The sequence below is a fragment of the Belonocnema kinseyi genome, chromosome 5, assembly GCF_010883055.1.
Source record: "Belonocnema kinseyi isolate 2016_QV_RU_SX_M_011 chromosome 5, B_treatae_v1, whole genome shotgun sequence".
NCBI lineage: Eukaryota > Metazoa > Arthropoda > Insecta > Hymenoptera > Cynipidae > Belonocnema > Belonocnema kinseyi.
Window position 1 is genome coordinate 131042152 of NC_046661.1, and position 19347 is coordinate 131061498.

The window sequence follows — 19347 nt, forward strand, 5'->3', positions numbered from 1 at the left end:
ACAACTGGTCTGTTTGATTGTTTTATTGTGTTTTTTAATATTCCAAGAGATTTTAAAGGTTTTCCAAGAATTGGACAGGATTATACAGAATTTTAAGAAATTTAAAATAACTTCCGAAATCTTACAAAAAAATTGAATTGAAGGGATCTTAAACATTACAAAATATTTCATTACATTTAAATTATTTTACAAGATTTACAAAAATGATACAGTATCTAAAGTTTTTTTTGGGTTTGGAAAATTTTGGAGGAACTTCGAAGGATTATAGGAGGAAATAAAATATTTCTTCCATCATTCGCTTTTTAACCTTACTAATACTTTGGATTTTATTTTTAAAATAAAATACAATAAATTACAATAAAGTTCAGTGTGAAAATTGCATTTATTTTTTTTTTGTCAAATTTTATTAATGTCCGAATTATAGAAAAAATTGTTAGTATTCGGAAAATTGCATAAAATTTTATAATTATAAATATTATTTAAAATTACAAGTTTACACTGTTGTACTTAACTATAATTTATTGTATTTAATTGTAAAAAAGCATTATATTGATATTATTTGCAAACTTAAGAAATTTAAAAATATCGAATTTTGTATAAAAGATTTAATGGAATTTTTTTTTTTTAATTTTAGAATAATTTTAGAAATCCCAATGAATTTTCAATTAATTTAAATAATTATTATAAAACTTTCAACAAATCATCAAGTGCTTAAACAAATTCAAGGTATTATTAATATATTTCAATAATTTCAATTAAATCCAAAGTATGTGAAAGATATAGTGGTATTTTTAAAAGTTCCTAACAATTTTCGCGAGTTTAAAAAAATTTAAGGCAATTTGAAATATTTTTAATAATTCGTTTAGATGCATTTGGAATTTACTCTGAATTCTTTTAAATTTTTTGGAATTCCCTCGAATTTTTGAAATTCAATTGAATTTTTCTAGATTTACCTAATACTGCTGAATTTAATATACTTATTGAATTTCTTTTTTTAATTCATCCTGAATTCAATGAATTTTTCATATTTTTGAATTGTTTTTATTTCACTTGCATTTACTTTTAACACTCATAATTAATTGGGATTTCAACGAATTCTTTTCATTTCTCTTGAAGTCCTCTTACTTCACTCCATTTTTAATAAAATTAATGGAACTTTTTAGATTTCACGTCATTAGAATTATTTTGAATTTTTATAAATTTATTCTGAACTGGAAATTTATTCACCTGGAAATCTTATAAATTTTATCTAATTCTTGTAAATTCAAAAGAACATTAACCAGGGAAAAATCTAGAAGATTTTGAAAATGAAGTTTTGCGGACACCCTGATTATTATTTCGGAGTAAGTTTTTGTTGTTTATAGCGTTTCTGATTGTTTCTGATCAGGTAAGTAGTGACGCAGATTACTAAACGGACTGAACGACAAGCTGAAACTGGATGACTAATCCACAAGAAAGAGAAATGGGGAATCCCCATTTTTATGAGTAACAGCCGTGTCGATAACGTAGGAACCCAAATTTATAAATAGGGAATTTACCAGCCGCCAGGTGGCGCCAACATTTCTGCTCAAAGTTCCGCGAAAATTCAAATTGGATAAATGAAAAATCCTTTTTTTATACAAATTAATAATGAAAGTTTATATTTCATTTATAAAAAAAAGTAAAAGTGTAAGGTATCCAGTTTGAAGAAAAAAAGTTCGATATTTTAATTCCTGGTCAGTTTTTCTTGCGTGGTTCTGAGTTTCACAAATATTAGATTATTGTCACAGATTTGAAAGACTGTTTTGAAGTACGTGTTTTTACAATTTTCACTATTTTTTACACGGAATGGTTGAATTTTCAACAAATAAATATATATTTTGAACCAAAAACAAAATAGTTCCATGTTAGAAAAAAGGTTCATATTTAACCAGAAAAGAATTATTTTCTACTATAAAGACAAATTTTCAAGAAAATACATGAATTTGTAATTAAATAGACGAAGTTTTAACTGAAAAAAATCAGTAAAAAAAAGATTTTGCAATGAAATTGTTTTTTACAATTAAAAGTATGCAAGTTTCAAGTTTTACAATTTAAAAATAAAAATTATACGAGCTTTAAGCGTTACAGTTAAAAATGTGATCATTTTTATTTTCTATTTTCGAATTTTCTTCAATTTGGAAGATTTAGAATTAAAAACTCGATTCTTGATTTCGAAAATTTAAGAATTTTTATTCATGCATCTGTAAAATTCAAGAGGTTTTAATTGTAATTCTTTGAAATTGTAGAGCTTTAATATTTAAACTTTTTAAACTAAAGTTTCTTCAATTTTGAAAATTTTAAGTTTCAAATTATGTAAGTTTTAAGTTGTACAATTAAGAGTTTAAGAGTTTTCATTGAAAAAATGTTTAAATTAAAGAGTTTTTGATTTGGAAAGTTGACCATCGTAAATTACTCAAATTTTAAGTTTCAAAATAAAAATGTTATAATTTTGATTATTTATGCTCAAAATTTCTGTGATTTGGAAGATTGAGAATTGAATATTTGACTTACGATCTTCAAAGTCATCCAAATTTAAGAATTTTTCTTTATAAATCTTTTAAATAAAAGATTTTTCGGTTGCAAATCTTCAAAATTGGTTTACTAACAAACAAATAACTTTGAGATAGACCTATTTCGAAAAGTTGTTTCAAATTTTATCAGTTTAATCTAAATTTTTTAATGTTTTAATTTTAATTTAAAATTGTTTTGTTTGGTTTAAAAAAGATTCTATGTTAAAAATGTTAAAAGTTTGAGATTTTCGTCTTTAAATATTAATATTGTCAGGGAAAATCAAAAATTTGTAAGTGGGGAATTAGAGAAAATTAAAAATTAAGTTTTTCTTTAACCCTGGTATAATATTCTTGATATTAATCTGTTTTTCTTGTATTTATTTGTATTTTTGCAGTTTTTATCTGCACAAGATTAACTGTTTAGTTATAAATTGTATTATTTGTTTGAAAATTCAACTAGTTTCGTAGAAAATTGGCTTATTTAAAAAAATCATATTTTGATGCTCAAAAGTCAAATAAAAATCTTTTTTGGTTAAAAATTAAACTATTTTTTTGACAATTTGTCTTTATATTTTATAATTTCATCTATTTCTCTAGAAATTGAATTATTCATCGACCAAAATAATATTCTCATAGAAAACTTCTTTCACAATTGAAACTCATATTGTTATGTTGAAAAATCAGAATGAAATCTTTGTCCGATGAAAATCGAACTATTTTTTTTTGTTGATAATCTGTCTTTTTCATTGAAAAATTCATCTATTTTAGTAGAAACAGCATCTTTCTTGGATACAAAATTTTAATATACAAATTTGTTTGTATTAAAATCAACACTTTTGAAAAAAAGTTATCCGTTTTTTTTGGGTTAAAAATTCAAGTATAATCTTCGCAGAAAATTTACATCTTGTTGAAAACTGATATTTTAATGTTGAAAAGTCGAAATAAGATCTTATTCAGATGAAAATTGAATTTTTTCAAATTAGTATTTTGGATTTAAAAAGTCATCTATTTTAGTAGAAATTTCAACTTTCTGGATAAAAGTGCGACATTTTTCTTGAAAGTTAGCATCCTCTGTTTGAGGATTCAATTTTTTTTTGTTGAAAATTTTAGTTGAACCACTTTGTTAAGAAATCATTTTTTGTGCCAAGTTCATATTTTCGTTGAAAATTTATTTCTTTGATTAAAAGTTTAACTATTTTGCTAAATAAAAATTAATTTTTGTTGCTAAAACTTAAATTTTTTACGAAAAATTCAGATACGAATATTATGTATACGAAATAAAATAACCTTTTGTATAAAATTGTAAGTAAATTTCTCCAAATACGTAGTGTACAGAGACAATATTTTTTGCTCCATTAATTTTAATACAAATATGCTGTAAATATTTTTCTTAAAAATAAAAATTATAGTAAGGCTATATACGAGCTATGGACATAGTATGTCGTAAAGTTGTCGTAGAGATGTCGTAAAGATATCATAAAGATGTCGCTAAACTTTGTGCCCATTAGGTTGCTATTTATATTCTCAGGGCAACTATAGACTACGTGTTTAACATTAAAATAATAAACCGAAAAAAATATCACCTTAAAAACAAAGTTTTGATGACACGTCTCCGAAAATTCCAACATAAATTTATAATAATGTTAATTGAAATGAAAGAAGAAGTCATAAGGGAACAAAACAAAAATAAGAAAGAAAACACAATACAATTCTACACAAATTTATTATGTTTGTTTAGATGTACATAGACTGTCATCAATGTAGCTCAACAAAAACATTTTTTGGTTTAAGGCCATGTGATGAGTGGGTCACGTGACCAGATTGCTATCTCACCGACATTTTTTTTATTTTCTATTTTATTTTCATGCGAAGCACCACACTGAGTTGAAAATTTGGGATAATAAATAACAAGCACTAAGAAAGGTTGGTTTGGTCCCAAATTAATATTATTAAGAAAACAGTTTGATTTGTAAATAATTTTGTTGTTGCTTCTTTTTTATTAATAAAATTTAGGACAACACCCACCTTTCTTGGTAATTCTTATTTATCATCCTGAATTTTGAACTTGATGTGGCGCTTTGTGTGAGAATAAGATAGGAAATAAGAAAAGTGTCGGTAAGGTAGGAATCTGACCACGTGACCCACTTGTCAGATGGCTATAAGAATAATCTTGAAGAGTGGTCAGTTTTGAAACAATGATCTAGTGAGTAGCTTTAATTCATTAGGGATCATTAGGTATGTCTTCATTTAACATCCTCCTCCTTCACACCAGCACTTAGTGCTCGGAGAGCAGTGACCACTTGATCCGCCTGACTCCCTACACACGCGACGACAGGTGTCGTTGTCCCATGCGAGACACGGACCTTTATATCTGCCTGATGGACAATCGCCCATTATAGTTTCGGTGCTGAAAGCCAAAATAATGAATGCCAGAACTGTGAGCAAAATTGTTCCCTTCATTTTTGTATTACTTCACTATGGCACTGGTTCTTATCTGAAAAAAACGTTGATAATATTATATAATAAGGTCTTTTAAATGTATCAAAATTTGCGGTAGCGAAAAACGAACAAGTAGAAAAAGCCTAGTGGGCACAACATTTGGCGATGTATTTACGACATTGTTACGACATCTTTATGACATCTTTACAACATCCTATGTCCATGTCGTTTCGATGTCTTTGCGATATCGTAAAGACATCGTCAGATCATACGACTTATTTACGATATCTTAAAGACACCTTAACGACATGGACAACATGGACATAGGATGTCGTAAAGTTGTCGTAAAGTTGTCGTAAATATGTCGTAACGATGTCGTAAGGTCGTCGCCAAACTTTGTGCCCACTGGGAAATTACCGCGAGTCATTACTTGGAAAAACCATACATTCAGGGTTTATTTTGGATTGCGAAAGGGCATGTTGTTCAGTGACCACGTGACCAAACCAGTCCACGGTTATGAAATTTTTTTTTTTTTTGTTCAACATATCCGAAGGCAATGCTGTATCGCTCTTAAAGTTTGGAATATCCGAAACGAGATTCAATACGTTCACACCAATTGAAATATCGTGTTTAGAATTTGAAGGATTAAATAAAAATTTCCATTGGGCACAAAATTTGGCGACGTCTTTACGACATAGAACATGCCCTTAAGAGCAATTTTTAACCTGTTAAGTAACACTTGTCAACTGATGGACCGTACATGGTAAAATGAGTTTAAACATGCTTTTGTCCTAATTTCTTACAAACTGTAACTATTTAAATGAAGAAAAAAACAATGAGTTTTTGATCGATGTCTACTAAGGCGATTGATTTTATAAGGAAAATAATTTCAAAACATTTTTTTTTTTAACGTTAAAAAGATGGCGGTTTGCGCATTTATCTATTGGCATAATTGCCCATGATTTCGGGATCTGTGATGACTAACTTTGTATATTCTCTATTCCCTGCAATATATGAGTGGTGTAAAAAGGTTTGTCTTGTGGTTTCGAAATGCTGTAAATTGTAGTTTGTGTGGGCTAAAGGTGCCTTACACATCTTCATATTACATGAGAAGCTCTTATTTTTCTTAGCTCATTGCTTAATCATCCCAGTGGGCACAAAATTTGGCGACATCTTTACGACATCCTATGTTTATGTCGTTAAGGTGTCTTTACGATATCGTAAATAAGTCGTATGATCTGACGATGTCTTTACGATATTGCAAAGACACCGAAACGACATGGACATATGATATCGTGAAGACGTCGTAAATATGTCGTAACGATGTCGTAAAGACGTCGCCAAATTTTGTGCTCCCTGGGATCGCTTAACTGTGTCGTAATTATTTGTCGCTTACGTTTTCTAATAGTCAAATTTTTAATTATTGTCGTTTTTATATGTTAATATGAAAACTTAACAAAATGTCTCAAAAACCGCTAAATTCTTATATCTTATGTGAGATGTACACAACTTTTCACACCTCATTCTACTATCATCAGTTGCCCCGGCTGCGGAACTATCACTGTTAAAAATGTTTGTGATTTTACAATACATCAAAACACAAAATGTAATGTAAAATTACAGTTTTGTTATTGTGAAGTGAAATAAGAATACACGTATTGTGAATTGAATGCTTCGCGTGTCCGCCGCTGCGAAACAGCGCCATATTATAAATGTATCAGCTGAAATATTAACCCAGTAGGCACAAAGTTTGGCGAAGTTGTTACGACAATCTTTACGACATCCTCACGACAACTTTACGACGTCCTATGTCCAAGTCGTTAAGGTGTCTTTACGATATCGTAAAGAAGTCGTATGGTCTCACGATGTCTTTCCGATATCGCAAAGACATCGTAACGACATAGACATAGGATGCCGTAAAGATGTCGTAAAGACGTCGCCAAATTTTGTGCCCACTGGGAATGGTTTTATTTTTTGCAATATCAGAGTAGAATATTTTATTTAAAAGTGAGGAAAAAAGTAAGTTTATACATATTTATATTAAATCTAAGGTTTTCCCGCAATATTGACTTCCTTCAAAAAGTGAATAAAAGATTGAAATTTAGCGAAATACGTTTTTCATCTGAAACCAAAAACAGAAGTTGGTATTTTCATAGTATCTCTTAGAATGTCTTGATTTTTATTTTTATGCTGCGAAATAATATAATCTGCATCAAAAACTTAAAGTTTGAAAACAATCGATATTCTTTATAAAAATGCTGTAAAACCTCTAACATAACCTACAAAAGCAGATGTAATTTTTTCGTGAGCTATGTGTATTGGTGTATGTTATGTTAGCGATTTTGACAGCATTTTGCATAAAATTATCAATTGTCTTCAAACTTTAAGTTTTTGCTACAGATTGTATTATTGCGTGGTATAAAAATAAAAATCAAGACATTTTAAAAGTGGCCGCGAAAATACCAACTTCTGTTTTTGCTTTCAGGTGAAAAACACATTTCCCTAAATTTCAATTTTTCAGTCTGTTTCTTAAAGAAGTCTATATTGCGCGTAATTTGCTGTCCAGTGGGCACAAAATTTAGAGACGTCTTTACGGCATCTTTACGACATCTTTACGACAACCTTACGATATCCTATGTCCATGTCGTTGAGGTGTCTTTTTCGATATCGTAAAAAAGTCGTATGATCTGACGATATCTTGACGATATCGTAAAGACACCGAAACGACACAGACATAGGATGTCGTAAAAATGTCGTAAAAATGTCGTAAAGATGTCGTAAAGACGTCGCCCATTTTTTTGCCCACAGGGTGACTTTAAAAACTAATACTTTCTTCTTAAGTGGTTCTCAATAATGAAAATGAAAAAATTAATTGTTTTAAAGTGAAATCCTAGTGCCATCTTAACCTGAAACTTGAAAACTTTTCAAATTTTCTGTTTTTTTTATTACGAAGTTTTTGTGATGTGAGTAGGTTGGTTTTTATTCACCAACCAAATTTATGTCAAGTATTGTCAAATTCAATAAAAAATAATCAAATTTAATTACTTTCAAGAGCAAAAAAGTGAAAACATTCTGTTACACCGCGACACCGTCACCGAAATTTAATCTCCGTACTGAATAACTTTTTTGTATTACAAATTATTAATTCTCATTCAGCATCCCCATACTTCGAAAGGATATTTTTATTTTTGTGAAAAAATAAAAATTTCTACTTCTAATCGCTACTGCAGACCGAGTTTTAAAACCTATAAGAAATGTTACACTGTAAAAAATTTCTGTTGTGATTTCACAATAAATGTAATGGAAGTTTATTACCAAAACGTAATGTTATTTCGCAATACATGTAATATAATTTTACAACACGTGTATTGTAATTTTACAATACATGTATTGTGATGCAGATTTTTTTTGGATGTTGATTCTCTGTCAACAAAAGTGGATGATCTTTCTGAGAAAATCACTTCAACTGGTTTGAGGAGTACTACTGTTGAAAAAGTTACAAGTAACCCAGTAGGCGCAAAGCTTGGCGACATCTTTACGACATCGTTACGACATCTCCACGACAACTTTACGACATCATATGTCCATGTCATTAAGGTGTCTTTACGATATCGTTAATAAGTAGTATGATCTGGCGATGTCTTTACGATATCGTAAAAACGCCGAAACGACATAGACATAGGATGTCGTAAAGTGGTCGTAAAGATGTCGTAACGATGTCGTAGAAACGTCGCCAAAATTTTTGCCCACTGTGAAGCTTAAAACTCAAATGAATGATTTTGATTTTAAGCTGATGAATCATGAACAGAAGATTACAGAACTTGAGTTTAAAATAATCAATAATCTACAAAATGAACATTTATCTTTTAATTTTCGAGACTGTATCCTTGAAATAGAGAAACGCCAACACTGTAAATCTAAGATAGTCTTATGCGGTTGTACAGAAACAAAATCTATGGTTAATAAGGACAAAATTAAGGATATTATGAAAGTCCTCTTTCCACTTAATAGTGATATTTTTGATAAAATAAAACAACATATGAGAATTGGAAAGCAGTTTAAGTTCCAATATAATTAGACCAGTGAAGATTGTATTTCAGTAAATAGATAAGGCGCACTTTAATAACAGGAAAATCATCTGCATTCAATAGTTACCTGCTTTATTATCAAAATGCTTTTTAGCTTAAGTAAACAAAAAACGTTGAATTTTAAAATAGCAGATATTAATGGATTATGGGTTGCTTTAAATAATATTTATTGGTCGTCTTTAGACAATGTTGTATCATTAAACCAGGCTATTTAACATTTACGTTCATAAATTTAATACTAGTGGGATTAAATTCACCCAACCACAATGGTTTACGCAAAGACACCGAAACGATATGGACATAGGGTGCCGTAAAGATGTCGTAACAATGTCGTAAAGATGTCGTAAAGATGTCGTAAAGGCGTCGTTAAATTGTGTGCCCACTGGACAAGGATCCATATTACCAAAAACTTTATACAACTCTAAAGAAAATAATTGATATTGATTAAAGGTCTTACTTCAGACTACAAAATGTACTATATAGAACATGGGATTATTTCCAATTCTACTTCTTTTTGGTCACATTAATACAGTTTAACATAATACTTATATAAACTCGAGGCAAATTCAAGATGTCATAAAAATATCTCTGATAAAGAAACAGCTGGTTTTGATCTAAGTCCATCATCTCTTATTTAAAAATCTTCTGACTTTTTGCTTTGGCCACGAAATGATGTTCTTAAGTTGTCCTACCCTATCTCTAATATAACTTCTTGTATCTATCTGCAAGATAACATTAATAGATTCGTTGACTGGTGCACAGCCAATAATCTTGAAATTAATATTCAGAAGGCCATGCTTGACCTTGGAGTTACAATGACACAAGATCTGTCTTTTGATGTGCATATGCAAAATATTGTATCTTTCCTTAATAAATCACTAGGTTTTTTTATTTGGAATTTGTAAAAGATTAAAAAAAAAACATTTGACGAAATTAAGCGATAACTATTTTTCTGATTTGCAGACAGAATTTTCTCTAAAAAGTTATGGGTAGTGCTTTGTTTTTCAAAAAACCCGTTTTTTTTTTCTTAAAAATCCCACCTTTAAATTTTTTGTCTTTTTTTTAAAAAACTTTAACTTTGAAAATAAAAATATCTTCTAAGTTTAATGTTTGCTAAATAACTTTTGTAGTCAGAAGATTTATTTTTTGTTACAAACGAATTTTCTATTTTTTCTTTGAAACAATGACAGATACGAAAAAATGTTAATATAAAAGTTTACACATATAAAAAAGTTCTACGAAAAATTTCTTTTTCTTTTGCGACATTTTTCATAGTTCACGAAAAAAATTAAAAAAATACATTTTTAAGGGGAAAAAAATTATCCCGGCTTCAAAAATAGTTTAGCCCGCATGATGCTGCTGAGATGCATTTCTTTTATTCGTATAAACTTAAAAAAATATTTAGAATAATAAAAAGGTGTGGTTTTCACGAAATTATACTTTTTTCATGGTTTCAAAATTTGAAGAAAATAATAAAAAAGATTTTCTTTAAAACCCTACCTTTTTTATTTTTTTAACAATTTTTAAAAGTTTCTACTAATCACAAAAAGCCATCTTCGCAATATCATATGGACTAAGCCATTTTTGAGCCCGAAAAAATATTTTCCTTCAAAAATGCAGTTTTTAAATTTTGTTATGAACTATGAAAAATATCGCAAAAGAACAAGAGACATTTTTTGTCAAGCTTTTTAACGCGAGAAAACTTTTATCTTAACATTTCGTCGTATCCATAATTGCTTCGAAAAAAGTAGAAAATTCTTTCGTAATAAAAAAGAAATTCTCCTGGCTGCAAAAGTTATTTAGCAAACATCAAATTTACAAAATATCTTCATATTTCAAGTAAAAGTCAAAAAACAAAAAAAATTTGAAAGAAGACTACGGTATTCTAGTCAAAAAGAAAATAATAAATATCTCAATTAGGCCGAAAGTTATGGAGGCTTAAAGAAACAAAATCGGTTTTTTTTTAAACAAAGCACAACATTCGAAAGCGCATAACTTTTTAGAAAAAATTCTGTCTCCAAATCGAAAAAATATATATCGCCTAATTTCCTCTAAGAAACTACATATTTCGTCCTCGAGAGATTCTGAGATTTCAAGTGTAGGGCCTTGCCTGATTTAAAATGGATTCGGTCATTTCAACATTGATTACCTTATTTCAAACTTCCCCGTAGGCACAAAATTTGGCGACATAGTTACGACATCGTTACGACATATTTACGACAACTTTACAACATCCTATGTCCATGTCGGTTAAGGTGTCTTTACGATGTCGTAAAGACATCGTCAGGTCATGTGACTTATTTACGATATCGTAAAGACACCTTAACGAAATGGACATAGTATGTTGTAAAGTTATCGTAAAGATGTCGTAACGATGTCGTAAAGACGTCGCCAAACTTTGTGCCCACTGGATTTTGTACGATCTATGCTGGAATATTGCTCTATTGTTTTGACATCGATTCTCATAAGCATATCAAATTTATAGAAGCGTGTCACAAAATATTTTTGAAATACTTCAATTGGAATAAGCTTGGAATCTACCCTCATCTGGGATTTGATATGAATATTCCTTGTAAAATATTTAATGTTTGTACTCTTCAAGATAAAAATTTGCCGACATCCTAATTTTGTTTAAATTGATTCTAGGTATAATAGTCAAATTTTGATTATCGGTATGATGAAAAATTGTATGTATGATGCGAATCAAGGAAACGATACTTGTTGAACAGTTGATAATAATGATTGTACATGCGGTGTACCAATTACCAAATAGAATAAGTGATTCTAAAAAAGCAACTTGTTATAGAAAATTGTGAATCAAGCAAGAGAAAGTCATTATTTTTTTTTAAATGAAACAAAACATTTTCATTAAATCATTTATACAATTATAGTAATTCAAAAGGAGATATTAAAAAAAATCTTCAAACTTTAGTTACATAGGAAGAACTCTAAAATGTAGAAAATCAAATTAAGGAAAAAGGGAACAGAAGTAGGAATTAATGCACGGTTCAAGGAAGGGTGTTAAATGAAACAAATTAACCCAGTAGGCACAAAATTTGGCGACGTATTTACGACATTGTTACGACATCTTTACGACATCTTTACGACATACTATGTCCGTGTCGTTTCGGTGTCTTTACGATGTCGTAAAGACGTCGCTAAATTCTGTTCCCACTGGGAAGAGAATGTAACCGCAGAAACAACCATGAATATAGAAAAAAAAATTCAATAAAATACAAATGTTGAATTGAAAATGTAAGTTCAGATTGGGAAAGTATTTGCAAAAGAAAAATTATTTCAAATTTATCTATAATTGATGTGTCAAGAAAAGTGGAGAATGTTGAAGATTTTTGACAATCACTTTGTTAAATGTATCTTCAATCCGATCAAAGAAACTTTGGCCGAGTTTGTATTCTTAATAATCAAGAAGGTGTAGTTCTAAAATTAAGAATGCCTAACGGCTTTGTTTTTCTTGAAATACTAGCTGTTTTATTATTCACTTAAAGATGCTTCGAAAGTTGTATTGATTTGTGTTCTTTTTAATTTCGCGTTATTCTTTGCCTAAAAAAACAACAATTAAAAGCTGTTTAGCAAATAAATAATATATTCCAACAGTTTCTGCCTACATCTGTATAGAATAATGTAGTAGCATCTTTCTTTTCTTTCATATTTAAATCTTTTAATCTAGCTATTAAATGCTACAACAAGACTTTTATTTATTTATTGAAGAATAAATCACTATTTTATTTTTAAATAATATTGGGATAAAAATTCGGGTATCTACTGAAGGATGTAACAACTGCTAAAAGGAACGTGACTACTCACATGTCGATAGTTTCTTATTAGCTCAAAAAGACGTACAAAAACTTCCCTTTTTCGTATTTTCTTCTTTAATTGTATAATGTATAGAATTTAAATGCGGAAAATTCTTTCGAACACTGTTGGACGTAAATAAGTGCGATTCCTTTATATAAGTCGATTACAGGGGTTCGACACTGTGAACTTTTAATCTTCTTTTCAAAGTGCATATGATATGCGTGGTTATTGTTCATCCTACATGCGCAAATAATTTAATTTTTCATTTAATCTTAAATGCGAATAATCATGGACATAGGTCACTTCAATGCAAAGGTACAAACCACAAAAATATTTTACTTCATTTTGAATCTTAGAACAAAATAGGGGATACATAAATAAATACAGAGGCTAAATAAGTGAGCTAAATCATTTTTCATTTCAGTTTGTTTTCTTGAAAAACTAGATTTTTCCATTTCATTATAAATTACTTCTCTTTTTATTTCTAGTTATCACAGTCCTGCGGATGTCAGTTGCAGAAATGAGAGGAGGTAAATCTTTCAGATTTTTTAACTCTGGAAACGAATATCCGTAAAAAAATATCCGGGCAGTCTGGTTACAGGTCTGACCCAGGTCTGGATTTATCTAGACTGTCTAGTCTGAAAGAACTGATCTGGCTTAGGTCTGGCGCCCAGGTTTGGCACAGGTCAGCTAGCCAAGAACCAAAAAATCATAAGTTCCATCAGCAAATTTTTTTGACATACTTTAAAAATATTACAGAATGTCTAAAATGATGGAAAATTAGAAATTCAAAGTATAAAAACAAGCCTTTTTTCTATCACCTTGACAGTCTAGCCTGGTCCAGGTCTAGCGCTGATCAGCGAGCCAATAGAAAAAAATCTTAACTTCCATCATAAAATTTTTTTTGGATATATTTTTAAAAAGTTTAAGGGTGTCTAAAGTAATGGAGAATAGGAAATTCAAACTATGAAAACACGAATTTCTTTCTTATCATCTTGATAGTCTGGTCTGGTCCAGGCTTGGCGCTTGTCAGCGAGCCAAGAAAAAATCTAAGTTCGGTACAATAAATTTTTTCTTACATTTCAAAAAGTTACAGAGCATATAACGAAATTTTTTAAACTAAAAAAGTTCAAAGTGAAATTTTTGTATTTAAATCATTAAAACAATCAAGTGTTCCCAAGTAATTGTAATTCATTTCTTGGCCTTCGGCGTACAGACATCTTGCAAGTTGATGTCACAACTTGAAGTATTCTGACAGTGCTCGGCTCCGACCTCTCGGAAACAGTGCTAGTTTTTGTCGATCAAGTGTCACATACTGTCAAAATTTCTTATTGTTTGCCTAATAATATATTAATCCAGCCAAAAGTTAGCTGTAAAAGCGGGGGCATAGAATGTACCAAATCTTTATTGAGTTATTTAATAAATAGTGAGTACAAACCTACTTTTTATTTATTATAAAAGAATAAGTTTAGAAACGATAATTTAATTCACTGATTTTATTTATAGCCCTGTATTTTAGACGTGAACTTTGAATTTTTACTGATTATGCCAAACATGCATATTATATGTTTTTCTGGGAAAGCATGTTTTGCTTTTTGAGTGTATCCTCAAAGCGTCTCCTCTAAACATGGACGATAAGATTCTCAACGATAAAACATTAATCGATCAGCTATTAACTAGTGGCTGACGACCCGGTAACTCGCGGCTGACCAGCCTATAGCTAGTAACTAGCCAGCTCGTAACTAGCGGCTAACCGGCCCATGTCTAGCGGATGTCCTGCCCCTGTCTAGCGGTTGTCCAGACGGTCTGGCCTGGAGCTAGACGGAAAAAATTACACTTTTGACCAGGCTCACGCCAGAACATCGGTTCAGCGCCTGGGCTGGAAACCTGGCGGTCTGGTCTGGGGCAGACCAGCGCCAGAACATTTTTCCACACGGGATATTGCCTTCAATGACTGAATAATTATCATCATTGGGTCTTGTCTTCACTGGCTGGATCATCATCATTATTTGATCTTGCCTTTACTGTCTGAATCATCATTATCGTATTTTGATTTGGCTAGTTTATCTTCTCATCTTGCCTTCATTGTGTAGATGATGATAATGGTTCAGTTATCGTCAAAAATGGTTATCTCAGCCAAAAAAGTCGTATAGCGGTAATTAAAAATGAATTTCACTGGCAAGATCATTATTATCATTTGATAGGGGAACGCCTCCCAGATATGGGTAGTACCGGGGAAATCAAATACCCCGGGCAAACAAAAACCAGCTAGGGGAAGGAGCACCGAATTAAAACCAATGATGAACGCGCATGTTAAAAACAGCATACCCCAAGGGAGTAGAAATCTCCCTACTGATTCCGATCGGATTCCAACCTCGTTGATCAGTGCCGGTCCCATGGTTTGGGGGGGGGGGCAAACATACTTGGACAGGTGTGTCTGTGCGGAGCTCGGAGGTCCGTTCAATCTTACGTACGATGAAGGCCTTCGGCAGATGAATGAGTTTCGTGCACGGATTGTGAAGAACAATTACCAGGAGTACTTTGAAAAGCAACAAGAGAGTGGCTTCCGATACAAGATAGGGTCGTGAAGGTTAAGTTTCATATGGAAAAGCTGCGTCATTATGCAGAGGTAATAGACATACAGTTTCAACACCTGGAATTAAGTGTAGCGAACAAAATGGGACAGAGTGACGGAAGAACGGAAGAAGGCAAGGCGCGGGGCTAATAGTAGCAAAGAGGTGCAAACCGAGGAAGATAGGGAGGGAACACCCCCAACATGTCACGGGAAGAGAGGAAGACAACTCACTCTAAGCCCCGTGCAGGCGAGCTCCTCAAGACAAAGAAAGAAGAAGTTGAGGACCAGGTTGCAACAGGGACGACCTCAACTCGCAAGAAGGAGGATGGAGGGGTGCCTACATCTGCACCGAATATAAAAAAGATAAAGAAGAAGCAGAGGCGAGCTCGACCCGAGGCGGCTTTAATTACACCGCCTGAGGGTTCGAGTTACGCAGAGGTCCTGAAGGACCTTCAGAAAAAGGTAAAACCCGACACCCTTAGTGTCAAAATCAAGAGTGTCAGGGAGACCAGGAGAGGCGAACTCCTAATTGAGGTGGGCCCTGCAGCTGATGACAGGGCAAAACTGAATCTGCCATCAGGCAGGTGATGCGTGAAGGGAGCTGCGTGCGTGAGCTTGTCCCACGCACGACGGTCGAGGTTTTTGAGCTGCAAACAACAACCGATGGAGAAGAGGTCGAGGCTGCCGTCAGAAGACATTTTGACGAGCAGCCTGTAGGCCAGATAGTCTGTCTGTCTGCCAGATAGACAGTCTGTCTCACAAAAAGGGCTTGCAGAGGAACTCTGAAGGGTGTCTGATTGGGTGTCCTATCGTGTGCGTAAGAAGACATACACAAAGAAATGCTACCGATGCCTAGGCCTTGGCCACGTGGCAGAGGTTTGCAAAGGTCCCGATTGGACACGAGGATGCTGGAGGTGCGGCAAGGAAGGCCACAAGTCTGCGGAGTGCAACAGCGCCCCGCTAAGCTTCCTCTGCGCCACAAGAGAAGACAAGCCTCGGACAGATCACCTGCCGGGAGGTATGAGGTGTTGGTCGTTTCAAGAGGCAACTTCGTTTAAGAAGCCTCAAGGACGACCGGTCAAGATGCGCGAAGGGGCAGCCTCGTTGAAGAAGCATCTTGGACGCTCAAGCTGTCATCGTAGCTGGGTAGGCCCAACAGCAAGCCCACATATTCAAGACAAGGCCAAGTTGGCAAAAAATAAAATGGCCGAAACACGGCAAAAAAAAGGGGCATCCCCTGAAGTAATGCGAAAGCGGTTCCAGGGGGAATTATGCCAAGGAGAAAGGGTGGTGGTTTTTAGTCGGTCGTAACATCGTTACGACATCTTTACGACATCAACAGCGGAAATCAAAAATTAATCTTAAGCTGAGGACTAATTCTATACGATATCTTTTTCGCAAATAAAAAAAACAGTTCCCCCATAACAAATTCATAAAATGGAGCAAAATGACCATTTTTGACTATTTAAACTAAAGTTGCTCCAAAGCCTGACATGTTAAAGCATTTCTGTGACTGGTTCGTTTTCAGAGTAAAAAAAATCTACAAGATTTAACCCCTATCACATCTGTAACTGTGGAAAGCTCAACTTTAGCAGGACTTGTTTCAAGTAAAAAATCTATAAATGTACTCATACCCAAGTGTCTTTTAAAACTAAGGAACCCTCTGGTATAATCAAAAGGATGAATTTTCAAATAAAAAAATTAATTTTCTTAAAAAAAAACTGACAAAGTTTTACGCAGAAAGACAAACCTTAAAAAATATATAATTATCAACAGTAAAATATTAATTATCAACAACAAATTAAATTTTTAAACAAAATAGATGAATTTTTCACGAAATAGATTAATTTTCTACCAATAAAGACGAATTTTGATCTAAATGCATTAATTCTCAACCAAATAGTTCAATTTTAAGATAACTCAGAAAGATAGAGTTTCAAGCAATCATGAAATAGTTAAATTTTCAGTCAAAAAAAATTGAACTCAAAGATGACCAAAATAAATTAATAACGAAAACAAAAGAAATTTGAACAATTTATTTCAATTTTCGACCAATTAATGTACATTTAAGGCAAGAAGATTAACTTTCTACCAAAGAAGACGTATTTTGAATTACATAATTTTCATCTAAACAACTGAATTTTCAAACTAAAAAAATTAATTTTCAGTAAAAATGTAATAGTTGATATTTCAGCGGAAAACGACTTTAATTTTTATTTAAAGCCAGTTTAATTTAACCAAAATAGGTGAATTTTTAACAAGACATTATACTTTGATCCGGACCGCAAACAAATTAATTTTCGTAGTGTATACGCGGTAACGGCTTATGTTGCCGGATTAAAATTTTTTCTTCCAGGATATGTTGCTGGATTTTAATTTTCTCTTCCTGAATATTTTTAGTAACATTATAATTTTTCGTGAATTATCATAAATTTCCACAACTTTCGTAAATTTCCACAAATTTCATAAATTTCCAAAAGCTTAAAAAATTTGAAAAAATTCCATAAATTTTCACAAAAGTCCTAATTTTCCAACCATTACATAAATTTTCACAAGTATGATAAATTTCAAAAAATTTTAGAAATCACCCAGTGGCAAAAAAATAACGATGTTCGAGAGACGTCTTTGGAACATTCCTAAGACGTCTTTTATAACACGTCTTTTGGTCATCCTAGGGAAGCTCTTGAAACCTCTAATGTCAGTACGAAAGATGTCCCGAGGACGTCTATATCTTCCAGACGTCTTTAGGTTATCTTTAGGACATTGGACGTCTCAGGGACGTTCATTGGCCTAACATAGGACGTCCTAGGAACGTACCAAGGACGTTCTTGGGATTTTCATAGTTTTGTGCCCACTAGATAGTTTCCCAGAGGGCACAAAATTTGGCGACGTCTTTAAGACATCGTTGCGACATCCTTACGACAACTTTACGACAACTTTACGATATCCTATGTCCATGTCGTTTCGGTGTCTTTGCGATATCGTCAAGACATCGTCAGATGATACGACTTATTTACGATATCGTAAAGACACCTTAACGACAGAGACATAGGATGTCGTCAAGTTGACGTAAAGATGACGTAACGATATCGTAAAGACGTCGGAAAACTTTATGCCCACTGGGGTAATTCATTCAACTTTCCTACCCCTTCCCAACTCCCCGTGGGAAGACGAATGCTTTATAAAATAAATAAATTAGTCTAATTACTAGTTAAATTAAATAATTTTAAACGAAAGTCAAATACAAATTTAAAAAAAATAGGTGAATTTTCAATTTGGCTTGAGTTAATATTTCAAAGAATTCCCAGTGGGCACAAAGTTTGGCGACGTATTTACGACATTGTTACGGCATCTTTACGACAACTTTACGACATACTATATCCATATAGTTAATGTGCCTTTACGTCTTTTGTCGTAAAGATGTCGTAAATATGTCGTAACGATGTCGTATAGACGTCGCCAAATTTGGTACCCACTGGGTTGTACATAAAGTTAAATTATTAATTTTGTTCTTAATTTTTGTATCGAGAAGTTTCAGCAAAAGGATTAGAAATCATGGAAAGTTTTATCGTTTCTCTCGGATCTGAGAAAGAAACTAAAAAAATATCTAAATTTAAAAAATATAGTAGTCGTTTTTCGAAAATAAAAAAATGTCGATTTTCTACACAGTATAATTTTGTATCACTTCGATATGAAAGAGAAAATGATCATTCATGTCATTCAACATAACAATACATGAATCATGAATACAACATGAGTCACAATGTTATCAAAATTCTTGTCCAAATGCTAAAAGTGCTGATATTTCTTCACGATGTGTACCATTTTTTTCCTCATATTATTAATCTATTAAGATTATTCTGAGTAGGAAAGTGTCAGTACAAAAAGTAATAATCCA

The 19347-nt window shown here is 32.1% G+C and overlaps 1 protein-coding gene across 1 annotated transcript; it reads right to left on the reverse strand.

Moving 5' to 3' along the window:
• Nucleotides 1-4444: 4444 nt before the first annotated feature.
• LOC117172757 (drosomycin-like) lies at nt 4445-12989 on the reverse strand. The gene is made up of 2 exons (XM_033360957.1): nt 12884-12989; nt 4445-5025 (listed from the first exon to the last, which is right to left on the reverse strand). Exon 2 carries the CDS (start codon nt 4989-4991, stop codon nt 4779-4781), a length of 213 nt encoding a protein of 70 aa, XP_033216848.1. The 5' UTR covers nt 4992-5025; nt 12884-12989; the 3' UTR covers nt 4445-4778.
• Between the last annotated feature and the right edge of the window lie 6358 nt (nt 12990-19347).

What these genes read in the sequence shown, in the direction of transcription:
- LOC117172757 (XM_033360957.1), bottom strand. Translation starts at nt 4,991, where the DNA reads ATGAAGGGAACAATTTTGCTCACAGTTCTGGCATTCATTATTTTGGCT.